Source organism: Schistocerca americana, chromosome 3, assembly GCF_021461395.2.
Source record: "Schistocerca americana isolate TAMUIC-IGC-003095 chromosome 3, iqSchAmer2.1, whole genome shotgun sequence".
Classification (NCBI taxonomy): domain Eukaryota; kingdom Metazoa; phylum Arthropoda; class Insecta; order Orthoptera; family Acrididae; genus Schistocerca; species Schistocerca americana.
Window position 1 is genome coordinate 676,763,622 of NC_060121.1, and position 24,521 is coordinate 676,788,142.

Genomic DNA, 24,521 nt, shown 5'->3' on the forward strand with positions numbered 1-24,521 from the left:
CAGGGGAGTGTTGTGGGACCATTGCTTTTCACAATATATATAAATGACTTAGTAGATAGTGTCGGAAGTTCCATGCGGCTTTTCGCGGATGATGCTGTAGTATACAGAGAAGTTGCTGCATTAGAAAATTGTAGCGAAATACAGGAAGATCTGCAGCGGATAGGCACTTGGTGCAGGGAGTGGCAACTGACCCTTAACATAGACAAATGTAATGTATTGCTAATACATAGAAAGAAGGATTCTTTATTGTATGATTATATGATAGCGGAACAAACACTGGTAGCAGTTACTTCTGTAAAATATCTGGGAGTATGCGTACGGAACGATTTGAAGTGGAATGATCATATAAAATTAATTGTTGGTAAGGCGGGTACCAGGTTGAGATTCATTGGGAGAGTGCTTAGAAAATGTAGTCCATCAACAAAGGAGGTGGCTTACAAAACACTCGTTCGACCTATACTTGAGTATTGCTCATCAGTGTGGGATCCGTACCAGGTCGGGTTGACGGAGGAGATAGAAAAGATCCAAAGAAGAGCGGCGCGTTTCGTCACCGGGTTATTTGGTAACCGTGATAGCGTTACGGAGATGTTTAATAAACTCAAGTGGCAGACTCTGCAAGAGAGGCGCTCTGCATCACGGTATAGCTTGCTGTCCAGGTTTCGAGAGGGTGCGTTTCTGGATGAGGTATCGAATATATTGCTTCCACCTACTTATACCTCCCGAGGAGATCACGAATGTAAAATTAGAGAGATTAGAGCGCGCACGGAGGCTTTCAGACAGTCGTTCTTCCCGCGAACCATACGCGACTGGAACAGGAAAGGGAGGTAATGACAGTGGCACGTAAAGTGCCCTCCGCCACACACCGTTGGGTGGCTTGCGGAGTATCAATGTAGATGTAGATGTAGATGTCTTCGGCCCGTAATCTCATTCACTGGAGTGAAATTGTCTTCAGTGATGAGTCGAACTGAGCACCGGTGATGAATGAAGACATGTCTCGAGACGCCCCGACAGCGGTGGTATACCAACCGGAGTGTTGCCCATCGTACGGTCCGACAACCACTAGTGATGGTCTGGGTGACATTTCTTTTCATAGCAGGAACTCTTTGGTTGTCATCCGAAACATCCTTACAGCACGGCGGTAAGTTGATGGATTCTACGGCCCGATTTGTTGCCCTTCATAGCAAAACCACCTTGCGCTACAGTTCAGTGACATAACGCCCGTCCCCATACGGTAAGAGTCCCTACTGCTTGGCTTCGTATTTGCCAAATCCTAACTTAGGCAGCGAGACCGGCGGATCTCTCCCCAGCTGAGAACGCTTGGGGCATTAAGGGTAGGGACCTTAAGGCAAATCGATGTTTGGACTATCTAACTCGCCAACTGATCAGAATGTGACACGCTACTTCTCAGGAATTATAACGACATTGTCAATAAATGCCATGCCGAAAAATTACTTGAATAAGAGCCAGAGGTGGATCAACCGCTCGCTCGACAATAGATCCGTACCCAAGACTGGAAAGTTGCTCAGATCACACAATATTCAAGAAGAGCAATAGGGGTAATTGACTAAATTACAGGTCCTTATCATTAACTTCGATATGCATCAGGATCCTGGGACATTTACTGTGTTCGAACATTATGAATTACCTCAAGGTAAACTGTCTACTGTCAGCAGCTCGTGGTCGTGCGGTAGCGTTCTCGCTTCCCACGCCTGTGCTCTCGGGTTCGATTCCCGGCGGGGTCAGGGATATTCTCTGCCTCGTGATGACTGGGTGTTGTGTGATGTCCATAGGTTAGTTAGGTTTAAGTAGTTCTGAGTTCTAGGGGACTGATGACCATAGATGTTAAGTCCCATAGTGCTCAGAGCCATTTGAACCAAACTGTCTACTGACTAAAGCAGAAGTGATTTCTGGCTTTCCCCAATGCAGTGTTATACGTTTTCTGCTATTTATTATCTATATAAATGATTTCGGAGACAAACTCAGCTGGTGTCTCAGGTTGCTTGCAGATGATTCTGTCGTTTATCGTCTAGTAAAATAGTCATAAGATCAAAACCAACTGCTAAACGATTACGATGACACATCTGCAAGTTGCGAAAATTACTAAATGACTTTAAAAAATGAAAAGTGCTGTCTCATCCTCGTGAGTGCTAAAAGGAATCCGTTAAGCTTAGGTTACATCATAAGTCAATCAAATCTTAAGGCCGTAAATTCAAGTAAATACCTAGGAATTTCAATGGCGGACAACATAAATTGGAAAGAGCACATAGGAAATGTTGTGGGGCAGGTGAACCAAAGACTGCGTTTATTGGCAGAACACTTAGAATATGGAACAGATTTACTAAAGAGAATGCCTGCACTAAACTTGTTTCTCCTCTTTTGCAGTACAGCTCAGCGGTGTGGTATCGTTACCAGGTAGGCTTAACGGAGTACTCTGATAAACTGCAAAGAAGAGCAGCACGTTTTATATTATCGAGAAAGTTGAGAGAAGTGTCACGGACACAATACAGGATATGGAGTGGCCATCATTAAAACAAAGCCGTTTATCGTTAAACTGGGTCTCCTAATGAATTTTCAATCAACAACTTTCTCCTCTGAATGGGAAAATACTTTGTTGACGCTGAGTTAAATAGGGAAAAACTGTCATGGCAATAAAATAAAGGAAATCGGAGCTCGCATGCAAAGATAACGCTTAGGCCTGATCAGCCTGGCCTCATTCGGCACAATAGACGCCTGGGAATCTCCCCATCTCGTGGGGAATCTGCGCTGTTTGTGACACACGGTCATGGACGACAGGATATGTTTCACAATTCCTGGAAGGCTTTCCCTTTCGGCCAGATACTTAAATGAGAGCAAAATTCTCGTTAACTCACAACTTGCCCAACTGGATGCTCTTTTTCTTGAACTAATCATCCAATTATTCTGAAACCCTAATGATCAGCTTGTCTGTACATATACATGGTTTTACCAATATGCGTCACTTTCGGATATTTCACACTTCATGCACCCTTTTCTTGCCTTCGAGTGTATACGCAAAAGGGTACCTCCAGCTTTGTCAAAATACATTATCTGCTCTTGCTCTTCGACAAAAGGCGTTCCTGCATCTATCCATTGTAATCGCTGCATCCGTCCTTGGATTCATAGTCAACATCAACATTCAGTCCTCATAATTATTTATCCCTCCCCCATGAACCATGGATCTTCCCGTTGGTGGGGAGGATTGCATGCCTCAGCGATACAGATAGCCGTACCATAGGTGCAACCACAATGGAAGGGTATCTGTTAAGAGGCCAGACAAACGTGTGGTTCCTGAAGAGTGGCAGCAGCATTTTCAGTAGTTGCAGGGGCAACAGTCTGGATGATTGACTGATCTGGCCTGGTAACACTAACCGAAACGGCCTTGCTGTGCTGGTACTGCGAACGGTTGAAAGCAAGGGGAAACTACATCCGTCATTTTTCCCGAGGGCATGCAGCATTACTGTATGATCAAATGATGATGGCGTCCTCTTGTGTAAAATATTCCGGGGGTAAAATGGTCCCCCATTCGGATCTCCGGGCTGGGACTACTCAGGAGGACGTTGTTATCAGGAGAAAGAAAACTGGCATTCTACGAGTCGGAGCGTGGAATGTCAGATCCCTTAATCGCGCAGGTAAGTTAAAAAATTTAAAACGGAAATGGATAGGTTAAAGTTAGATATAGTGGGAATTACTGAAGTTCGTTGGCAGGAGGAACAAAATTTCTGGTCAGGTGAGTACAGGGTTATAAATACAAAATCAAATAGGGGTAATGCAGGAGTAGGTTTATTAATGAATAAAAAGATAGGAATGCGGGTAAGCTACTACAAACAGCATAGTGAACTCATTATTGTGGCCAAGATAGATATGAAACCCACGCCTACAGCAGTAGTACTAGTACATATGCCAAGTAGCTCCGCAGATGACGAAGAGATTGATGAAATGTATGATGAGATAAAAGAAATTATTCAGATAGTGAAGGGAGACGAAACTTTAATAGTCATGGGTGACTGGAATTCGACAGTATGAAAAGGAAGAGAAGGAAACTTAGTAGGTGAACATGGAATTGGTGTAAGGAATGATAGTTGAAGCCGCCTGGTAGATTTTTGCACAGAGCATAATTTAATCGTAGCTAACACTAGGTTCAATAATCATGAAACAAGGTTGTATACATGGAAGAAGTCTTTACTGGAAGGTATCAGATAGATTATGTAATGGTAAAACTGAGATTTTGAAACCAGGTTTAAAATTGTAAGACTTCTCCAGGGGCAGATGTGGACTCTAGCCACAATCTATTGGTTATGCATTGCAGATTAAAACTGAAGAAACTGCAAAAAGGTGGGAATTTAAGGGGATGAGACCTGGATAAATTAACCGAACCAGAGGTTGTAGAGAGTTTCAGGGAGAGCATTAGGGAACGATTGACACGAATGGGGGAAAGAGATACTGTAGAAGAAGAATGGGTAGCTTTGAGGGATGAAATAATGAATGCAGTGGACGATGTAGTCGGTAAAAAGACGAGGGCTAATAAAAATCTTTGGGTAACAGAAGAGATATACAAAAGTGCAGTAAATAAAGCAGGCGAAAAGGAATTCAAACGTCTCAAAAATGAGATCAGCGGGAAGTGCAAAACGGCTAAGCAGGGTTGGCTAGAGAACAAATGTAAGCATGTAGAAGCTTATATCGCTAGGGTTCAAATGGCTCTGAGCACTATAAGACTTAACAGCTATGGTAATCAGTCCCCTAGAACTTAGAACTACTTAAACCTAACCAACCTAAGGACGTCACACAAGACCCAATCATCACGAGGCAGAGAAAATCTCTGACCCCGCTGGGAATCGAACCCTGGAACCCGAGCGTGGGAAGCGAGAACGCTTCCGCACGACCACGAGCTGCGGACTACATCACTAGGGGTAAGATAGATACTGCCTACAGGAAAATTAAAGAGACCTTTGCAGAAAAGGGAACCACTTGCATAAATATCAAATGCTCAGATGGAAACACAGTTCTAAGCAAAGAAGGGAAAGCGGAAAGGTGGAAGGAGGACAATATTATGGAAATGGAAGAGGGTGTAGATGAAGATGATATGGGGGATATGATACTGCGTGAAGAGTTTGACAGAGCACTGGAAGACCCAAGTCGAAACAAGGCCCGGGGAGTAGATAATATTCCATTAGAACTACTGATAGTCTTGGGAGAGAAAGTCCTGAATAAACTTTACCATCTGGTGAGCAAGATGTATGAAACAGGCAAAATACCCTCAGACTTCAAGAAGAATATAATAATTCCAATCCCAAAGAAAGTAGGTGATGACAAATGTGAAAATTACCGAACTATCGGTTTAATAAGCCACGACTGCAGAATACTAACACAAATTCTTTGCAGACGAAAGGAAAAACTGGTAGAAGCCGACGTCGGGGAATATCAGTTTGGATCCCGTAGAAATGTTGGAAAATTTGAGGCAATACTGACCCTACGACGTATCTTAGAAGAAAGATTAAGGAAAGGCAAACCTACGTTTCTAGCATTTGTAGACTTAGAGAAAGCTTTTGACAATGTTGACTGGAATACTCTCTTTCAAATTCTGAAGGTGTCATGGGTAAAATTTACAGTTTGTACATAACCAGATGGCAGTAATAAGAGTCGAGGGGCATGAAAGGGAGGCAGTGGTTGGGAAGGGAGTGCGACAGGGTTGTATCCTATTCCCGATGTTATTCAATCTATATAATGAGCAAGCAGTAAAGGAAATAGAAGAAAAATTCGGAGTAGGAATTAAAATCCAAGGAGAAGAAATAAAAACTTTGAGGTTCGCAGATACGATTGTAATTTTGTCAGAGACAGCAGAGGATCTGGAAGAGCAGCTGAACGGAACGGACAGTGTCTTCAAAGGAGGATATAAGGTGAACATCAATAAAAGCAAAACGAGGATAATGGAATGTAGTGGAAATAAATCGGGTGATGCTGAGGGAGTTAGATTAGGAAATGAGACGCTTAAAGAAGTAAAAGAGTTTTCATATTTGGGGAGCAAAATAACTGATGATGGTCGAAGTAGAAAGGATATAAAATATAGACTGGGAATGGCAAGGAAAGCGTTTCTGCAGAAGAAGAATTTGTTAACATCGAGTACAGATTTAAGTGTCAGGATGTCGTTTCTGAAAGTTTTTGTAGGGGGTGTAGCCATGTATGGATGTGAAACGTGGACGATAAATTGTTTGGACAAAGAGAGAATAGAAGCATTCCAAGTGTGGTGCTACAGCAGAATGCTGAAGATTAGATGGGTAGATCACATACGTAATGATGAGGTTTTGAGTAGAATTGGAGAGAAGAGGAGTTTGTAACAGAACTTGACCAGAAGAAGGGATACATTGGTAAGACATATTCTGAGGCATCAAGGAATCACCAATTTAGTATTGGAGGGCAACGTGGAGGGTAAAATCGTAGAGGGAGACCAAGCGATGAATACACTATACAGATTCAGAAGGATGAGAGGGGATTGCCCACGTGGCATGGAACTGGTTCGCTACAGGATGGTAGCGTGAAAGTCACAGCTATACCTGCGTTAAAGTTTATTGTAGAAATAGCTTCAATTTCCTCTTCAATGCATCTTCATTTTGGATCTGATGAAGGTTACTTGGCAGTTTGTGACAGAGGCGAGTAGCTGAAATGGAGATGGTTGTGGAGAAAAACTTTCCGTTAAGTAGAGGGATAGCCAAGGTACTGAAGGCATCGTCATATCTTCTACTATTGTTAATGATACATGGAAAATAGTTCATAAAGGCAAATATCCGCTACCTAGAAATCCATGAAGAATGTAGATCATACGAAAACGACGTATTTTATCAAGTCGAGTACACTACAACTCTTCTGAGGAAACTGAATATTGCACACATATCTTACGCAAGTATTTTTGGATAGTTCTTGGCGTGGCTTCCTGTAGATAACAGCAGTATGATTTCATTATTCTAATGACTAGACAAATTTTTATGTACTAGTTATTAGGCAAATAAAACATTCCAGCATTATGTGAGCTATTATGTTCACCCTACATGTCCATCCATCACTTTATTTATTTATTTATTATTTATTTATTTAACTTTATCAGATTAGGATCTTCAGTCCCCTTTTTTACATTGGACCAGGATTTCAGACGCACAGTACCTGTTTCACATCTTGGTTAAGTATAAAACACAAATAATTTTAATATGACAAATGGCAATAAAATGACTTGAATGTTTGGAGAGCCGATGTGAAAAGTAGTGATGACTAAGAGCTAATATGGTTAATACAGATCGTACCTATGCTGCTTCCAATAACACAAATAAAAATAATAATAATAACTACAGTTATATCAATATTGGTACTGGCAGATATAAAAAAATTATGGATGTAAAAAACCTATTTTCTAAGTAACGAGTTCTGGGGAATACTGCACACATTGCAGCTAAGAATATGAGGAAATGAGGAAATGGTGGTTGGAAAGAAGAATGTTAACGGATAACGAGTGAGTACAGGGACAGTGGTACCCCATTTTGTTTCTTCAGTAGGTATGTCATTAACTCCATTTGAAACTAGAAATGTTATTCAGTTCTCTAATGCAATGTTGGAGATTATTCCCAGTACAGATTCCTGCTACTGGTACTGAAGTGGTTCAGCGATAAAGTGGGACACAAACGGTTTAACACTGTTGGACACAGGTGTTTCCACCATGCTGTTCAAACAAGAGCGTTAAGGTCGAGGTCAAATATGAGGCACAGTGCACGTTAATAAGACAGACGGTATGGAAATTTTTGGCCCTGGCCTCACGTAACCAGGATAGCTGCGCATATGATGGTCAAATATGATTAGATTCGAACATCACCGATATATCATAGACAGGCGTTCATAAGCAGTTGCAGGAGCTGTGAGATTTTCTGAGAAAGTCCTTCCATAATTGAAAGTGCTTGTACACATTCCTTTTTCAGGTCAAGAGGGTGGATCTTTTATGATTTGTGTTGGGCATGGAGAGATTCTGATGTCCTCTTTCACACTGCAGTTTCGTCCTTAAGACACTTTGGATTTTCATCTATTATTACTTCTCACCTCTTTGTTGGTGCAGAGAAGATGATATTTGGCCCATTTAGGATTAAAGACGATAGGTTTTCGCGATAATTCGAGTTTATGAGTGTAGAATGATCAGCCAGTACCGCCTGACTTTTGGGTGTCGTGAGCTTTAACTCTACATTGTGTACCTATTTTGATAGTGCACAAACGTCTGTATTAAAATTCCCTATAGTTTTCCTTAGGTTTATTGGTTTTGCACTTAGATATAACTGGATATCATCAGCACACATGTGGTATTTCCCTTGGACACCATTGATAACGTATTATTGGCACAAAGTGAAAAAAGTATAGTACGTACTACTAAACTGTCATGTACGTCTGATTCTTCCTGTCTCCATTGTGACTTTGTGGTGCCGGACACGATGCATCGCTGGCGAGATTTAAAAAAAAATGGTTCTGAGCACTATGGGACTTAACATCTATGGTCATCAGTCCCCTAGAACATAGAACTACTTAAGCCTAACCAACCTAAGGACATCACGCAACACCCAGTCATCACGAGGCAGAGAAAATCCCTGACCCGCCGGGAATCGAACCCGGGCGCGGGAAGCGAGAACGCTACCGCACGACCACGAGCTGCGGACCTAGATTTTAATATAAGCGTCAAAGGCTCTGCTGAGGTCTAAGAACACATGAAAGTCGTGTCTTGTCGAAACATGGCGTGCTTAAGGTCATCTGTTATCTTTATTAAAGCATTATGGTGACGCCTTAACCAATTGTATATCGTGATAGTGTAATTTGGTATCATCAGTGCATATGTCTCTAAGTGCTTCTTGGAAATGACTGTTGATCTACTTTCGGAACACAGGTGACTTCTTATGACTGACCTCGCATCCAGGTTTTGAGACCATCGCAATACTAAACAAAGTCGATTATTCTTGAAGAGTGTTAGATATGACGCTCAGATATAGACAAATGTCGTCAAACTATGTGTAACTGCTCCAACAGTGGACCACAGTGGCACTACGAACTGAATCTCAAGGCAGAATTAAGAGCATATTTCACTCAGCGCTCTGCCGGAACGAGAAGCCCTCTCTAGAAACCCAGCTCACCAGATTTCCACTCTCTTGTGCCTCTCTAACTTTTTATCTCATCTTATTACTTGCTGACGATTCATCAGTGTCTATGAATAGACGATCCCTCCTGGGTAGTTCTTTTGGTCTTGGTTCCATGTTCCAGACAGCTAATTTTCTGCTGTTGCAGACAGACTTTCATGTAGAAGCGACCAGCAAGCGTTTTCACCATCTTGTCCCACAGGATGATCGCTCGCAGCGGTTTCCAAACAATCTCAGCCGCTGATACAACTTTCAGGTGGCTTCTGTATAGTCACACATATGCTTGAAGTGGTTATCTCCTTCGTCATGTTCCTCACGGAGACACATGTTTCACGATATAATGTGTTTCCTTAGTGTAAAAAACAGACTGACGACGAGTTACCTTTGCCAGTCATTGGTCTTTCACAGCAAGGTCTCTTTAGTGTGACTGCTCTTCTCTGGTCCGCACTGCACATCATTCACGTGGCGAGGAAGGATTTCCACTGACCGTCAATAAGTGATTTTTTGTTTCTTTTGTGTGTGAAGCGGGTGGATTGCAGTCATTATACTTTGGCATTGGCAACATTGCTCCTTGGCATCACCCCTTAGTTTACGGCACAGAAAGTGCCTAACTCATCCCAATGTCGTCCTCTTATTGCACACCAAGCCAGTTACGCTCAATTTGTACAAGAAGACATTTTTGTCATTATACTGACACTCGAATCTGCAAAATATTTGCACATTTATGTAGTTCGCAAGCTCTTGTAATAAGATGGACGCATTGTCACGGGTCTGGTCATTGTCGCTAACATGGACATGAAACTGTCTTCAGAAACGGAAGAAAGCATTTTTATAGAATGTACTGCACTTGCTAACATATGGAAAACTTTATTCCGTACTGTATTTATGTGCACAAAAAAAGAAATAATGTCAAGATATTTGTTACTACATCGCTGAGTAACTTCAGTAACATCACAAAACTGAACCTCATTGTTTTACTAGATCTGGCTGTTTTTTTTTCTCTTTTTAACTTACTCGCACAACTAAGAACAACTGGGAGTTAGATCAGGCTACAGACATAGATTAAACATTATTAAATGTAGAGTGCAATAGTTTGTTTTTATTGAAGGATTTTCATCATACACACAGATGTATTTTCAAGTTCGTGGTACATCATTCAGAACTCGTCTTGTACCTAAATAGTTAGCACCTGCAGGTACTATTTTCTAAGGTGTGGAAAGTGAATGGTTGCAGCATGTGTATCATGGGAAAACGAGCCATTAATACAAAAAGTTCTGCTCTTGTTTGGACATTAGTACGCGTAGAAATGCACCACACATGTATTCATAGTGAGCCATGTATGGGTATAGGCAATGTGGTCAAACATCGTAATAGAAACAGCACCAATGTATCAATAATGTACGGGAGGCATTTATATAACGACCATGACAGGATAACAAATTGGAAAAACATTTCGACAGGTATAGAATAAATTAAACATTCTATAAACCCTGACAGCCAATCGATTATCACATTAATGACATCTAAATTACGTCTTGAAAATGAAGAAGAACTAGTACAGCGTCTAGAACTGACACCCATGCATTAAGGGAGATTCTATCAATATCAGTTGTCAAACGGAATCATGAGAACAAAGCAGAATGATCACCCATTAATTAAATGAGTTTCAAAATGAACACAATTACAATCACCAATGAAAATATGGATCAAGGAAAAGCAGAGGAGGAAACCACAGAGAACATGGTAGCCACCACTCTGGATGCCACAATCATGACAAAAAATTACATCAAACGGAGACTACTACGTGGAAGAGCGGCTGGAGAGTCGGTTTGGACCACAAATAGATCGGATTTATATGGGAAACAATTAAAAGTTCCGGATACAGCCCAATGAGGGAAATCGGCTATCGAGTAACCAACTAATCACTTTCAAATATAGGCTGCAAACAAGACAAAAATAGCGAATTAGGGCTACAATTTTTACCTTCTACAGACATTGTTGCCTATTGAAACAATATCGATGCTTTGACAGATAAAGGTAACTGTCAGTGCTGTTTCACAGCACTTATATCGGAATGGCTCAAAATGGGAGAGAATATTTCATGTCTTACAGGGACATGTTGCAGTGCCAGTACCCAACTAAACAGTGAAACAAAAAAATCCTTACAGATATAGAATAAGACGATAAACAGTTAATTCTCAGTTCTAGTGGTACCAGAGCATAGCATTTGAAAGTTACTGTAGAGTTTCCAAAGCGTTTATGCTGAGAACGGAAAGTCTTATTACTACGTACCTTATAAAGTAGATTTGTAGAACATCACTCATTAAATGACCCACAGCTGACAAACTCATTAAAAATTATAGCTTTTTTGAATTCGACGCAAGTATATACAGATGCCTTTGGAGCCATTAAAAGGTGATGGTGTTGTCTGGAAGAATAAGCACATACAGAGCTCTCAAATGGTTCAAATGGCTCTGAGCACTATGGGACTTAACATCTGAGGTCATCAGTCCCCTAGAACTTAGAACTACTTAAACCTAGCTAATCTAAGAACATCACACACATCCATGCCCCAGGCAGGATTCGAACCTGCGACCGTAACGGTCGCGTGGTTCCAGACTGAAACGCCTAGAACCGCTCGGCCACACCGGCCGGCACAGAGCTCTCAAAAACTCCTGAATGGCCAGTGATAGTTTGCACTACGCCACTGGAGTACATTTTTAACACGAGGATGACAATAGTGTTATTACATTCGTCATCAGATTGCTGAATAAATGAGAACGATAGAAGACCTCCACACGACGATGGACTCAGCTGTCTGGCAGGGTAGTGGAAAATTTCGATACTATTTAGCTAGAAGGCATGTTGTTGTTGTTGTAGTCTTCAGTCCTGAGACTGGTTTGATGCAGCTCTCCATGCTACTCTATTCTGTGCAAGCCCCTTCATCTCCCAGTGCCTACCGCAACCTACATCATTCTAAATCTGCTTAGTGTATTCATCTCTTGGTCTCCCTCTACGATTTTTACCCTCCACGCTGCCCTCCAATACTAAATTGGTGATCCCTCGATGCCTCAGAACATGTCCTACCAACCGATCCCTTCTTCTAGTCAAGTTGTGCCACAAACTTCTCTTTTCCCCAATCCTATTCAATACTTCCACATTAGTTATGTGATCTACCCATCTAATCTTCAGCATTCTTCTGTAGCACCACATTTCCAAAGCTTCTATTCTGTTCGTGTCCAAAATATTTATCGTCCACGTTTCACTTCCATACATGGCTACACTCCATTCAAATACTTTCAGAAATGACTTCCTGACACTTAAATCTATACTCTATGTTAACAAATTTCTCTTCTTGAGAAACGCTTTCCTTGCCATTGCCAGTCTACATTTTATATCCTCTCCACTTCGACCATCATCAGTTATTTTGCTCCCCAAATAGCAAAACTCCTTTACTACTTTAAGTGTCTCATTTCGTAATCTAATTTCCTGAGCATCACCCGACTTCATTCGACTACATTCCATTATCCTCGTTTTGTTTTTGTTGATGTTCATCTTATATCCTCCTCTCAAGACACTATCCATTCCGTTCAATTGCTCTTCCAAGTCCTTTGCTATCTCTGACAGAAATGCAGTGTCATCGGAGAACCTCGAAGTTTTTATTTCTTCTCCATGGATTTTAATACCTACTCCGAATTTTTCTTTTGTTTCCTTTACTGCTTGCTCAATATACAGATTGAATAACATCGTGGAGAGACTACAACCGTGTCTCACTCGCTTCCCAACCACTGCCTCCCTTTCATGCCCCACGACTCTTATAACTGCCATCTGGTTTCTGTACAAATTGTAAATAGCCTTTCGCTCCCTGTATTTTACCCCTGCCACCTTCATAATTTCAAAGAGAGTATTCCAGTCAACATTGTCAAAAGCTATCTCTAAGTCTACAAATGCTAGAAACGTAGGTTTGCCCTTCCTTAATCTAGCTTCTAAGATAAGTCGTAGGGTCAGTATTGCCTCACGTGTTCCAACATTTCTACGGAATCCAAACTGATCTTCCCCTAGGTCGGCTTCTAAGAGTTTTTCCATCCGCCTGTAAAGAATTCGCGTTAGTATTTTGCAGGTGTGACCTATTAAACTGATAGTTCGATAATTTTCACATCAGTCAACACCTACTTTCTTTGCGTTTGGAATTATTATATTCTTCTTGAAGTCTGATGGTACTTCGCCTGTTTCATACATCTTGCTCACCAGATGGTAGAGTTTAGTCAGGACTGGCTCACCCAAGGCTGTCAGTAGTTCCAATGGATGTTGTCTACTCTGGGGGCCTTCTTTCGACTCAGGTCTTTCAGTGCTCTGTCAAACTCTTCACGCAGTATCGTATCTCCCATTTCATCTTCATCTACATCCTCTTACATTTCCATAATATTGTCCTCAAGAACATCGCCCCTGTATAGACCCTCTATATACACCTTCCACCTTTCTGCTTTCCCTTCTTTGCTTAGAACTGGGTTTCCATCTGAGCACTTGACGTTCATGCAAGTGGTTCTCTTATCTCCGAAGTTCTCTTTAATTTTCCTGTAGGAAGTATCTATCTTACACCTAGTGAGATAAGCCTCTACATCCTAACATTTGTCCTCTAGCCATCCCTGCTTAGTCATTTTGCACTTCCTGTCGATCTCATTTTTGAGACGCTTGTATTCCTCGTTGCCTGCTTCATTTACTGCATTTTTATATTTTCTCCTTTCATCAATTAATTTCAGTATTTCTACTGTTACCCAAGGATTTCTACTAGCCCTAGCCTTTTTACCCACGTGATTCTCTGCTGCCTTCACTACTTCATCCCTCAAAGCTACCCATTCTGCTTCTACTGTATTTCTTTCCCCCATTTCTGTCAATTGATCCCTTATGCTCTCCCTGAAACTCTGTACAACCTCTGGTTTAGTCAGTTCATCCAGGTCCCATCTCCTTAAATTCCCACCTTTTTGCAGTTTCTTCATTTTTAATCTACAGTTCATAACCAATAGTTTGTGGTCAGAGTCCACATCTGACCCTGGAAATGTCTTACAATTTAAAACCTGGTTCCTAACTCTCTGTCATACCATTATATAATCTATCTGAAACCTGTCAGTATCTCGAGGATTCTTACATGTATACAGCCTTCTTTTATGATTCTTGAACCAAGTGTTAGCTATGATTAAGTTGTGCTCTGTGCTAAATTCTACCAGATGGCTTCCTCTTTCATTTCTTAGCCCCAATCCGTATTCACCTACTATATTTCCTTCTCTCCCTTTTCCTACTACCGAATTCCAGTCACCCATGACTATTAAATTTTCGTCACCCTTCACTATCTGAATAATTTCCTTTATTTCATCAGACATTTCTTCAATTTCTTCGTCATCTGCAGAGCTAGTTGGCATATAAACTTGTACTACTGTAGTAGGCGTGGGCTTCGTATCTATCTTGGCCACAATAATGCGTTCACTATGCTGTTTGTAGTAGCTTACCCGCATTCCTATTTTCCTATTCATCATTAAACCTACTTCTGCATTACCGCTATTTGATTTTGTATTTATAACCCTGTATTCACCTGACCAGAAGTCTTGTTCCTCCTGCCACCGAACTTCACTAATTCCCACTATATCTAACATTAACCTACCCATTTCCCTTTTTAAATTTTCTAACCTACCTGCCCGATTAAGAGATCTGACATTCCACGCTCCGATCCGTAGAACGCCAGTTTTCTTTCTCCTGATAACGACATCCTCTCGATTAGTCCCCGATGGGGGACTGTTTTACCTCCGGAATATTTTACCCAAGAGGACGCCATCATCATTTAACCATACCGTAAAGCTGCATGCCCTCGGGAAAAATTACGGCTGTAGTTTCCCCTTGCTTTCAGCCGTTCGCAGTACCAGCACAGCAAGGCCGTTTTGGTTAATGTTGCAAGGCCAAGTCAGTCAATCATCCAGACTGTTGCCCCTGCAACTACCGAAAAGGCTGCTTCCCCTCTTCAGGAACCATACGTTTGTCTGGCCTCTCAACAGATACCCCTCCGTTGTGGTTGCCCCTACGGCACGGCTATCTGTATCGCTGAGGCATGCAAGCCTCCCCACCAACGGCATGGCCATGGTTCATGGGGGAGGGGGGGGGGGCTGGAAGGCATATGAAAGTAATAATTGGTCAAATACCAAATTCTTTCTGTCGAACAGCAAACTGTACCACATTTGGTTGACCAGATGCACATTAGCTTCTAAAGACTACGATGGAAAGCGAAATGCTCTTTCTCATGCGTTGTCTCTCTTATCTACAGAATTTCACGATATTACAGCAGTGAACCATCAAGAGAAAGAAATTTTTATTGCAACAAGAAGACCTGCACAGTATGAAGGGGAAGTTTATCACCTAGTAAGAAGATTAGACGTGATGAGGATGAAGGCCAGGAAATAAATAGTATGAAAATATGTTTTGGATGTACAATTGACGGAAAGTAGCCGAAGCATTAATTGGTCCACAACGATATATCGTAGCATAGATAGCAGTTGCTTCTAATGATCCAGTATTGCAAAATTCATATCACACAACATAAAGATAGAGACTTATTCAGGCAACACAATAGAACAACGAACAATTCAGAGCCGGCAAATATGTAGTTCCTTTTCTATTTTTTTGTAATAAAAAGCAAACGTGCAAACTGTTATGTTGCTGCGAAGTATGTAAAAAATTCAAATCTTCAACAGAAATAGGTAAGTTCCAGTGTATCCGATCATGTAGAAAATGCAATAGAGATTGTAGCCATCGACATACAGGGAAAACTAATAACAAATTTTGTCTGTATACAGTACATTCTGTCAACTTAGTAGTGACAACCGCAAAGCATCTGCATTGAGAAATGATTATCAAAGTCCAATCTGCCATCCCAAACATATCAGCCAAAGAAACAGGTACATCTGCCTAATATCGTGTAGGGCCCCCACGATCACGCAGAAGTGTCACAAAACTACAAGGCATGGACTTGACCAATGTCTGAAGTAGTGCTGGAGAGAACTGACACCATAAATTCTGCAGGGCTGTCCATAAATCCGTAAGAGTAGAAGGGGGTGGATACATCTTCTGAAAAACACGTTGCAAGTCATCCTTGACATGCCCAATCATATTCATTTCTGGGGAGTCTGGTGGCTAGTGGAAGTGTTTAAACTCATAAGAGTTTTCCTGGAGTTGCTCTGTAGCAATTCTGGACGTGTGGGGAGTCGCGTTGTCCTGCTGTAATTGCCCAAGTCCGTCGGAATGCACAATGGACATGAATGGATGGAAGTTATCAGACAGGATGCTTACGTACGTGTCAACTGTCACAGTCGTTTGTATACATATATGGGGTCCCATATCACTCCAACTGCCCACATCCTACTCCATTACAGACTCCATCAGCTCGAACAGTCAACGGCTGACATGCAGGGTCCATGGATTCATGAGGTTGTGTCCATACCCGTACACGTCCATCCGCTCGATACAATTCGAAACGACTACGCAACATGTTTCCAGCCATCAACAGCCGAATGTCGGTGTTGACGGACCCAGGAGAGGCGTAGAACTTCGTGGCGTGCAGTCATCTAGTGTACACGAGTGGGTCTTCGGCTCCGAAAGCCCTTATCGACGATGTTCCTTTGAATAGTTCGCACGCTGATACTTGATGGCCAACCATTGAAATCTCCAGCAATTTTCTGAAGGGATGCACTTCTGTTATTTTGAACGATTCCTTCAGCCGTCGTTGGTCCCGTTCTTGTAGGATCTTTTTCCGGCCGCAGCGATGTAAGAGATCTGATGTTTTAACGGATTCCTGATTTTCACGGGACACTTGTGAAATGGTCGTATGGGAAAATCACCACTTCATCGCTCTCTCGGAGATGCTGTGTCACATCGCTGGTGTGCCGACTGTAACACCACGTTCAAACTCACTTAAATCTTGAAAACCTGCCTTCGCAGCAGCGGCAAACGGTGTAACGACCGCAATAGACACTTGTCTTATGTGGGCGTTGCCGACTGCAGCGCAGTACTCTGCCAGTTTAGATATCTCTGTATTTGAGTAAGCATGCCTATACCAGTTTCTTTGCAACTTCAGTGTCAAAGAAATTATGATAGCCGAGTACAGACGTAAATCTAATCCAGCTTGAAAGATAATAAAGGAGATCAATCAGATGTGTCGTGCCTACTGCCAAAAACAACAGAAAAGTGGAGAGACTTATAATGAGTTCATGACTGTTGTAATTAAGGTACCTAGTGCAGCAGCAGGACTCGTGACAAGTGAAATAATTTACGACCTACAGTCCGGCAGAAATATACGAGGAATCATTAAACACACTGCTCGACAAGAAATGGATTGGGGCATCAAAATACAGAAGGCCAAGTAACATTAGAAGCAAATGTTACAGAGTCACAAGAGCTATGACAAATCAGTAAGACTGATATATTACAATGCTGGTAAGTTTATGTTGATCACAACGCTTACACTGTCATCAGGGAAAGAGGACAGATCAAGAAATTCCATTCTAAATACGATCATACATTCCGTATCATTGCCCGGAAAAGCCCAAGGAGAGGCAGCCTACAAAATATTTACACGACACAGTAATAACGCAGACACCATGTCGGAGACATCAGTTCTTTTTGCGGACCTGACAATGTGAATGCATATGGAGAAAAGGAAGCTACTCGGCATTTGTCTCGTTCCAGCAACGATAAGTATTGTTGTGCAGTGAAAGTAGAGGGAGGAGTGGAATGCAACCTTGGAGAATACTTCTGGTTACTCAAAGAAATTTTCAATAATAAGTACACAAGTTTGGAGGTCCTGGACCAACATTTCAAACTTTTTGTGGAGAACAATCAGTTCCTCCCACACAAACGTATAATCGTAGATGGAGAGTGAAAGATGAATGTCACTAGAGGTCCTGAGTGACCAAGCTACAAATATCTTGATAATAATTCGTGTTTTATGTACATAAAAGTTCCGAGTAACAATACTTTTTCTTTGTTAGCAAATATTCGTCTGTTTATGGCGATTGTCTTGTGCTTATTATCGCGACAACGACCGGCACCTGTGAAAATGACTCAAATCCTATTATAAGTGCCAATGCACTACTTAAATATACTGAAATATTGTGAATGGTGGGATGGTAGTATACTGAAAAAATGCCTTGTAAGTCATCGTAACTGACCTGACGTACAATAAGTGGGCGACAGTGGTATAAGTCATTTAATTTCTCTGGCATAAACTAAAGAGAGATCCTTAGCAATAATGTCGTGAAAACCAAAGTATTAGTACAATGACAAGCATTCACCAGCTTCACACAAAAGAAACCACTAATCAGCTATTGGTGTTCTATGGAAACCCCTCCTCAAAATGAGAGCAACGCACAAGGCACACATCTCAACAAGAGTACTGTTTTTCACTAGATACTCCTTGCTGTGAAGGCTCATGACTGACAGAGGTATCTCCCTTCCAGCTGACTTTCTGAGACAGGAAAACACATTGTATCATGAAAGCTGCACCTCCATGCGAAACTTAACTGCGTACTCATGTTTTTCCTTGTTACTGTAACTAACTATGAATTTGTTAAACATCGTCGGTCAAAATAATGTAGGTAATGTCAGAAACTGCACGCATATTACATTATGGATATTCCCCAGATAACTGCTACGTGATGTCACTGCAAATGGTACAGACAGCAGAGAGCTCAATCAGGCACTTGAATGTAATTCGAAAACAGTAAACATACACATCAAAACTAATTGCGATGTCATAAAAAATTTGATTCTGTAACCAGACCGCTAATGATTACATAAAGAATCCGTATATATTTAAATGAATTTTGGTGTGTGAAATAGCGCTTACTACTTCTACAGTAAAGGTGTAATAAAATTTTACATATAGGCGAGCTTTGTGATGGTCAAACGAGACATTGTTAAAGCAAAAACAGAAGTAAAAATACAATCATAATTAATAAAAAGATATTCAGCGAATATGGAATAAAAGACGTTCAGATGGAATAAATACTCCCCGATGATCTGCATCGGTACTGAAATGTAATTCAAATTTGACTGGTTTCACCAATGGAACAATTAACTTGTTCTGGGTGCTACAATAACCTATAATGGCTAGAAACCAATGACAAAATACAGTAGGAAAAGCCTTGTTAGGGACCTTTTAGAAATTCAAATTCCAGATCAACCACGTAGAATACAACAACGAACAGTACGCTTTTGATACGCGTGACGTGTCTCGGACAGAATAGCTATGGTGACCTAATAATGTTACTCAAATGACAGACTCGTCCACAGCAGTTCGTGCTCTACCCAAGATATCGGCCGCTCAGGCAGGAATGTCAGGGTCTCAATGCAAATCCTATCTTTCACGTTTCGCTGACGTCAGTATGTGGGTCTGTGTTCCGGAAGCTGCTTTCGAATAATCCGCTTCCGACTCTCTATGAAACCCAGGCCCGCTCCACAAATGAGCCACGAAGACAGTCAGCTTATCACACAGCCTATGGCCAGCAAAATTCATTTTCTGCACAAAAGATAGTGTCATGTATTGCAGTAATGTTTTTACGTGATTGTGCTGACAATGTGAAAACTGTATGTCCTGTAATTGCTTGACTGTTACTAAGTCTAACGTCAAATTTACATTAAAGAATAAGATATTTAGCCTGCAAAAATATATCAGCCCCGCAACTATATGAAATGTTCGCAAAGACTCACTCAGCAGTTAGTAAAGGTACTGCTTAATCGATACTAACATTAGAAGATTTTTGTTAAAAGGTGTAAGACATTTTCGAAAGTAGCTAGAAAAGTGAGGGTTACAGCTTTACATAAATACGAAATAATTGGCCATGATTCCTCTATTGCGCTAAGTATTATAAGCTTTTCTTGTCCATTTCTCCTTAAAATGAGCACAGACAATGGTATGCAGTCGCACTTAACTTGTTTTGTAGCTATAACGTCTCTCGATGCCACATGTTTTTGCTGACAGAGGTAATAGCTTTGTTAATTACGGACTTACAATCACCGTAGTGTTTGACAACTGTCTGTAACCAGTCATTATTACAGATTCAGATAAACAAAATGTGCGAGAGTGAAATTTAAAAATAAAAAAGGCTAAGAAATCTTACTCATTTCCCAACTAGATCTACATATCTGGCTGTGCTTACTGCCAGATTTTCAATTTTATTGTTACTGTAACGGATAAATACGTTGTCATACATTTTAATGAATGAAAATGTCCTGGGATTTCACATTCCTTGTGTTTACTCAACATATAACACAGAATAATTAACCAGGTACCTCCTGCACTTTTTTCTGGTTATTTAAATTTAACATTTGTTGCTTTTATCTTTTTGTTACATTGAAAAACGGGCATTTAAGAAGGAAAGACAATTTTTACCTTTCTAATTTTAATATAATATAGTATGCTACACAGGGAACGTTAAGTACTGTTTAGAGCAAATCATACATGTAAATGAAATGGCTACACATTTTTGTGCTGAAATAAACCAATTGAAGAAACTCCTAAAGAAACAGACACAACTGCGTCATTGGTGTAGTATAAATTAGTGGGCTGCAGATAGAGATCTGATGCATGTATTGCGTTTGGCTGTCAAGAGAGCAGATCGTGACGCTTTAAGTGATTACCGTAGAAAAAAATTGTAAAAAAATCTATCACAAGACCCAAAGAAATTCTGCCTCCGTGTAACAACTGTTAGTGGCCACATAATTTGCGTTCTGTCACCCACAGAAGAGGCAGGAACTGAAATTGAAGATAGGAAATGCTTGATTCCAATTTTAAATGTTCCTTTGATAAGAAAATCCAGAAGTATTGTCCCCATTAGTTCTCGTACCACTCAAAAGATGAGCGAAATAGATTTCAGTGTCAGTGCAGAGACGTCGAGAAACAGCTGATATCGTCAAAATTAAACAAAGCTCCGGCTCTATCAAATGGCACAATGAGTATGCGGATGAGTTACACCCTCTTTTACGTATAATCTACCGTAGATCTCTCAAACAAATAACCATTCCTAGTATTTGAAAGAAAGCATAGGTCCCACTCGTCTACAAGAAATGTTACAGAAGTGATCAACAAAACTGCCTTCCAGCATCCTTGACATTCATTTGTTGTAGAATCTTAGAACTCACTGTGAGCTCAAATGAAATGTATTTCGAGCAGAATGACCTCCTCCATGAGTACTAATTTGGTTTCCGAATACATGTATCAAGTGAAACACAATTCTCACTTTTCACACATTACAGCCTGAAAGTCATGCACCAGGTTAGATATGTGTTTGCAGTATTCCACGAGTTTTCAAAAGTATTTTACTGAGCACCATGTCTATGCTTAATTTGAAAACTGCCATCTTACAGCCTATCAAGCGTAATTTTTGATTCGATCGACGAATTTTTTGGTAGGTAGGACGTAGCAAGTTATGTTGGATTGAGAGTCGTTGATAGATGCAGAAGTAAAGTTGAGTGTGCCTCCGGAAAGTGTTAGGTCCCTTGGTGTTAGTGCTCTATACTATTAACCTTGTGCACTATGTTAACAGTAACCTCTGACTTCTTGCAGCCGAAGCAGTTGTCGATAATGAAGTAATTTCTGAAGGAAACTGTGTAAATATTCAGTCAGATTTTGATAAGGTCTCAAGGTTGTAAACAGATTGGCAACTTGCTTCAAATGTTCAGAAATGAAAAGTAGTGAACTTCTCGAAATGAGAAAAAGAAGTAGTATCCTATCGGTAGTACCCTGTAACTGAGTCACATTTGGAATAGGTTAACTGATGCGTACACCTGGCCGTTTTGTTATGAAATGGTTCAAAAATGTTTCAGATGGCTCTATGCACTATGGGACTTAACATCTTGGTCGTCAGTCCCCTAGACGTAGAACTACCTAAACCTAACTAATAATCTAAAGACATCACACATATCCATGGCCCAAGGGAGGATTCGAACCTGCGACCGTAGCAGCAGCGTGGTTCCGGACTGAAGCGCCTAGAGCCGCTAGGCCACAGCGGCCTGCATGTGTTATGAAATGGAATGTTTATACAGTCTCGGTAATAGGTAAAGCAGGTGGCATATTGCGATTCATTCTTAGATTACTAGGGAAATGCAGTCCGTTTACAAATTACTCGCACGATCCTTCCTAGAAAATTGCCCAAGAGTGGGATGCTTATCGAATTGCACTAACAGGGGACAATGAAATATGAAGAGAAGGGTAGGGCGGTCTTCTTCGACCCGTGATAGGGTGTAGCGAAAATGCTAAACAAAACAGGGCTGGCTTTTTGTTAAAGACAGATGTGACATATCAAGTCAAAACCTACTTAGGAAGTTCCTGGATTCAGTTTTAATGATGACTCTAGAAACATATTACAGCTATCGTTTCCATAGGGGTCACGAAGACTGGAGACTCAGTACAGACGGCATAGAGGCATTTAAGCAATCAATCTTGCCACCATACACGCGTGAAGGAAACGGGAGAAAGCCCTGAATACCAGTGAAACTGGACACCCCCTCTGCCATGTACTTGGTTTGCAGCGGTAGGTGTAGATACACACTAAAATATCATTTTCATCATTCTATGAAAGACAGAGTATTAGAAAACTAGCTTACTTTAAAGTTAACTGAGTCCCAGCAGGCACTATATGCACTTAATATGGAACGCAGCCATGAACTATCACATTAAGGCCATGAGAATTGAATCATTACATTTGTAATATCTGGCAGGAACACTGATTAAGTCAAATGTCTAAGTTATAATTTCATGAACTCTCTTTACTTTCCGTATAACACAAAGAAGATGATTTACTGAATTATTCAGCAGTATTGGTCGCTCGCTGGACTATTACACCGGCATAAAATTAATGCCATCCAAACTAAAGAAAATAGCTCTCAACTTGGTATATGTGCATTCATCTGCCATTATTTTACCTGTAATCGCAGCCACAGAAAAACGGATCAATACGCTTTCGAAGTACCGCACCTATCGTCGCTCAAGGGTCCCCCAAGACTCTTGACCCTCTGCACGCAGTGCAGTTCGTACTAATTCGAGGGCTCGTAACTTTTTTTTATTCGACACCAGCCAAAATGGTGTTTCACATCTGTGACTCCTTGATGTGCTTCAATATATTTGTATTGAGGGATTAGTGGATACTCATAGTGTTTTGGGGTTGTATGATTTTCTGCTTGTATCTCTGGTTCCTTTTGCATACATCACTGTAAATACTGTACCTTTCCTCGTGATGTACACGAAATATAAAGTAAAATATTCTCGCATGTTTGCATACAACCCTCACATCATTCTTAATTTATTGAGTGTACTGTTGCAGAAAAGAAAGTTTAATTTCTTATTTAATAGTATTTTTATGACTAAATGCCTTCAACAGGAATAATGGTATGTACTTAAATGTGACATTTCATAATTTAAATGCATGACTTCATTGAACAGTTGGTATTAGCTTATCATATTGTTTCAGACTGAAGTTAACGTTTTCCTGCATGATGGATCTCTCAAAGTTTCCACTAGACAGCCAAGTGTGCACGATGGAGGTTGCTAGCTGTAAGTACTATTCATGAGAGGAAATACTGACGTAAGGGCATTAAGCTTGTTCCATAATCGTAATAATATTATTAGTAGTATTGACGTACAAGAGACTCTGGTTGTCACAAGCAACTCTGCCAAAAATTAAACAAAAACTTATCATTACTCTACATCAGTATAATCTAATTGTAGGTATATGTTGTTATCAACGTACAGCACCTAACGAAAACATACGATCCTTCAGTTTCTCCCGGCATAATCACTGACCGGTCACTCGATGGGTATACTGGCGGTTCATAGTATCAAGAAGGCACAATAATTATCTGAGTCCAATTCAAGCACAAATGTAGAAATACTGGAAAAGCGCCGTTAGTGATACCATCGAAATAAGCCCCTTCTACAGTCTTATTAACCTTTTCATTGTTAATATTACTTGCATGCATATGAAAAGTAAAACGTCAAAAATTGCCGTCCTTCGTGATAGATATTAAACTTTCACTACCAAAAAAATTGTAAGTTGATCTATTTGGCAAAAAGGAAATGTTGCAGGAACCTAACTACATTCATGTATGTGCGCCTAGGATTTTCAGAGATCATTTTTTAATTGTAGGATGAGTTTATCACAACGGAAATTAAGGAGAAAAGTATAACCAATCAGTACCAAAATAGATTTATTCTCCTGGCATGAAAAACTTGAAATATTGCACAAAAGGTTACAATGTAGTATTTGAATATGACTTTGACGTATAACATACCAATGTTTTTAACATTCTGCTAAGTTT

At 40.7% G+C, this 24,521-nt stretch overlaps 1 protein-coding gene across 1 annotated transcript in view; it reads left to right on the forward strand.

Moving 5' to 3' along the window:
- Positions 1-24,521, forward strand: part of LOC124606310 (glycine receptor subunit alpha-2-like) — a 629,777-nt gene that overhangs the window by 500,728 nt on the left and 104,528 nt on the right. The window contains exon 6 of the mRNA XM_047138291.1: positions 23,675-23,757. Within this exon, the coding sequence (XP_046994247.1) occupies positions 23,675-23,757 (83 nt within the window). The remainder of the gene's footprint in view (positions 1-23,674; positions 23,758-24,521) is intronic.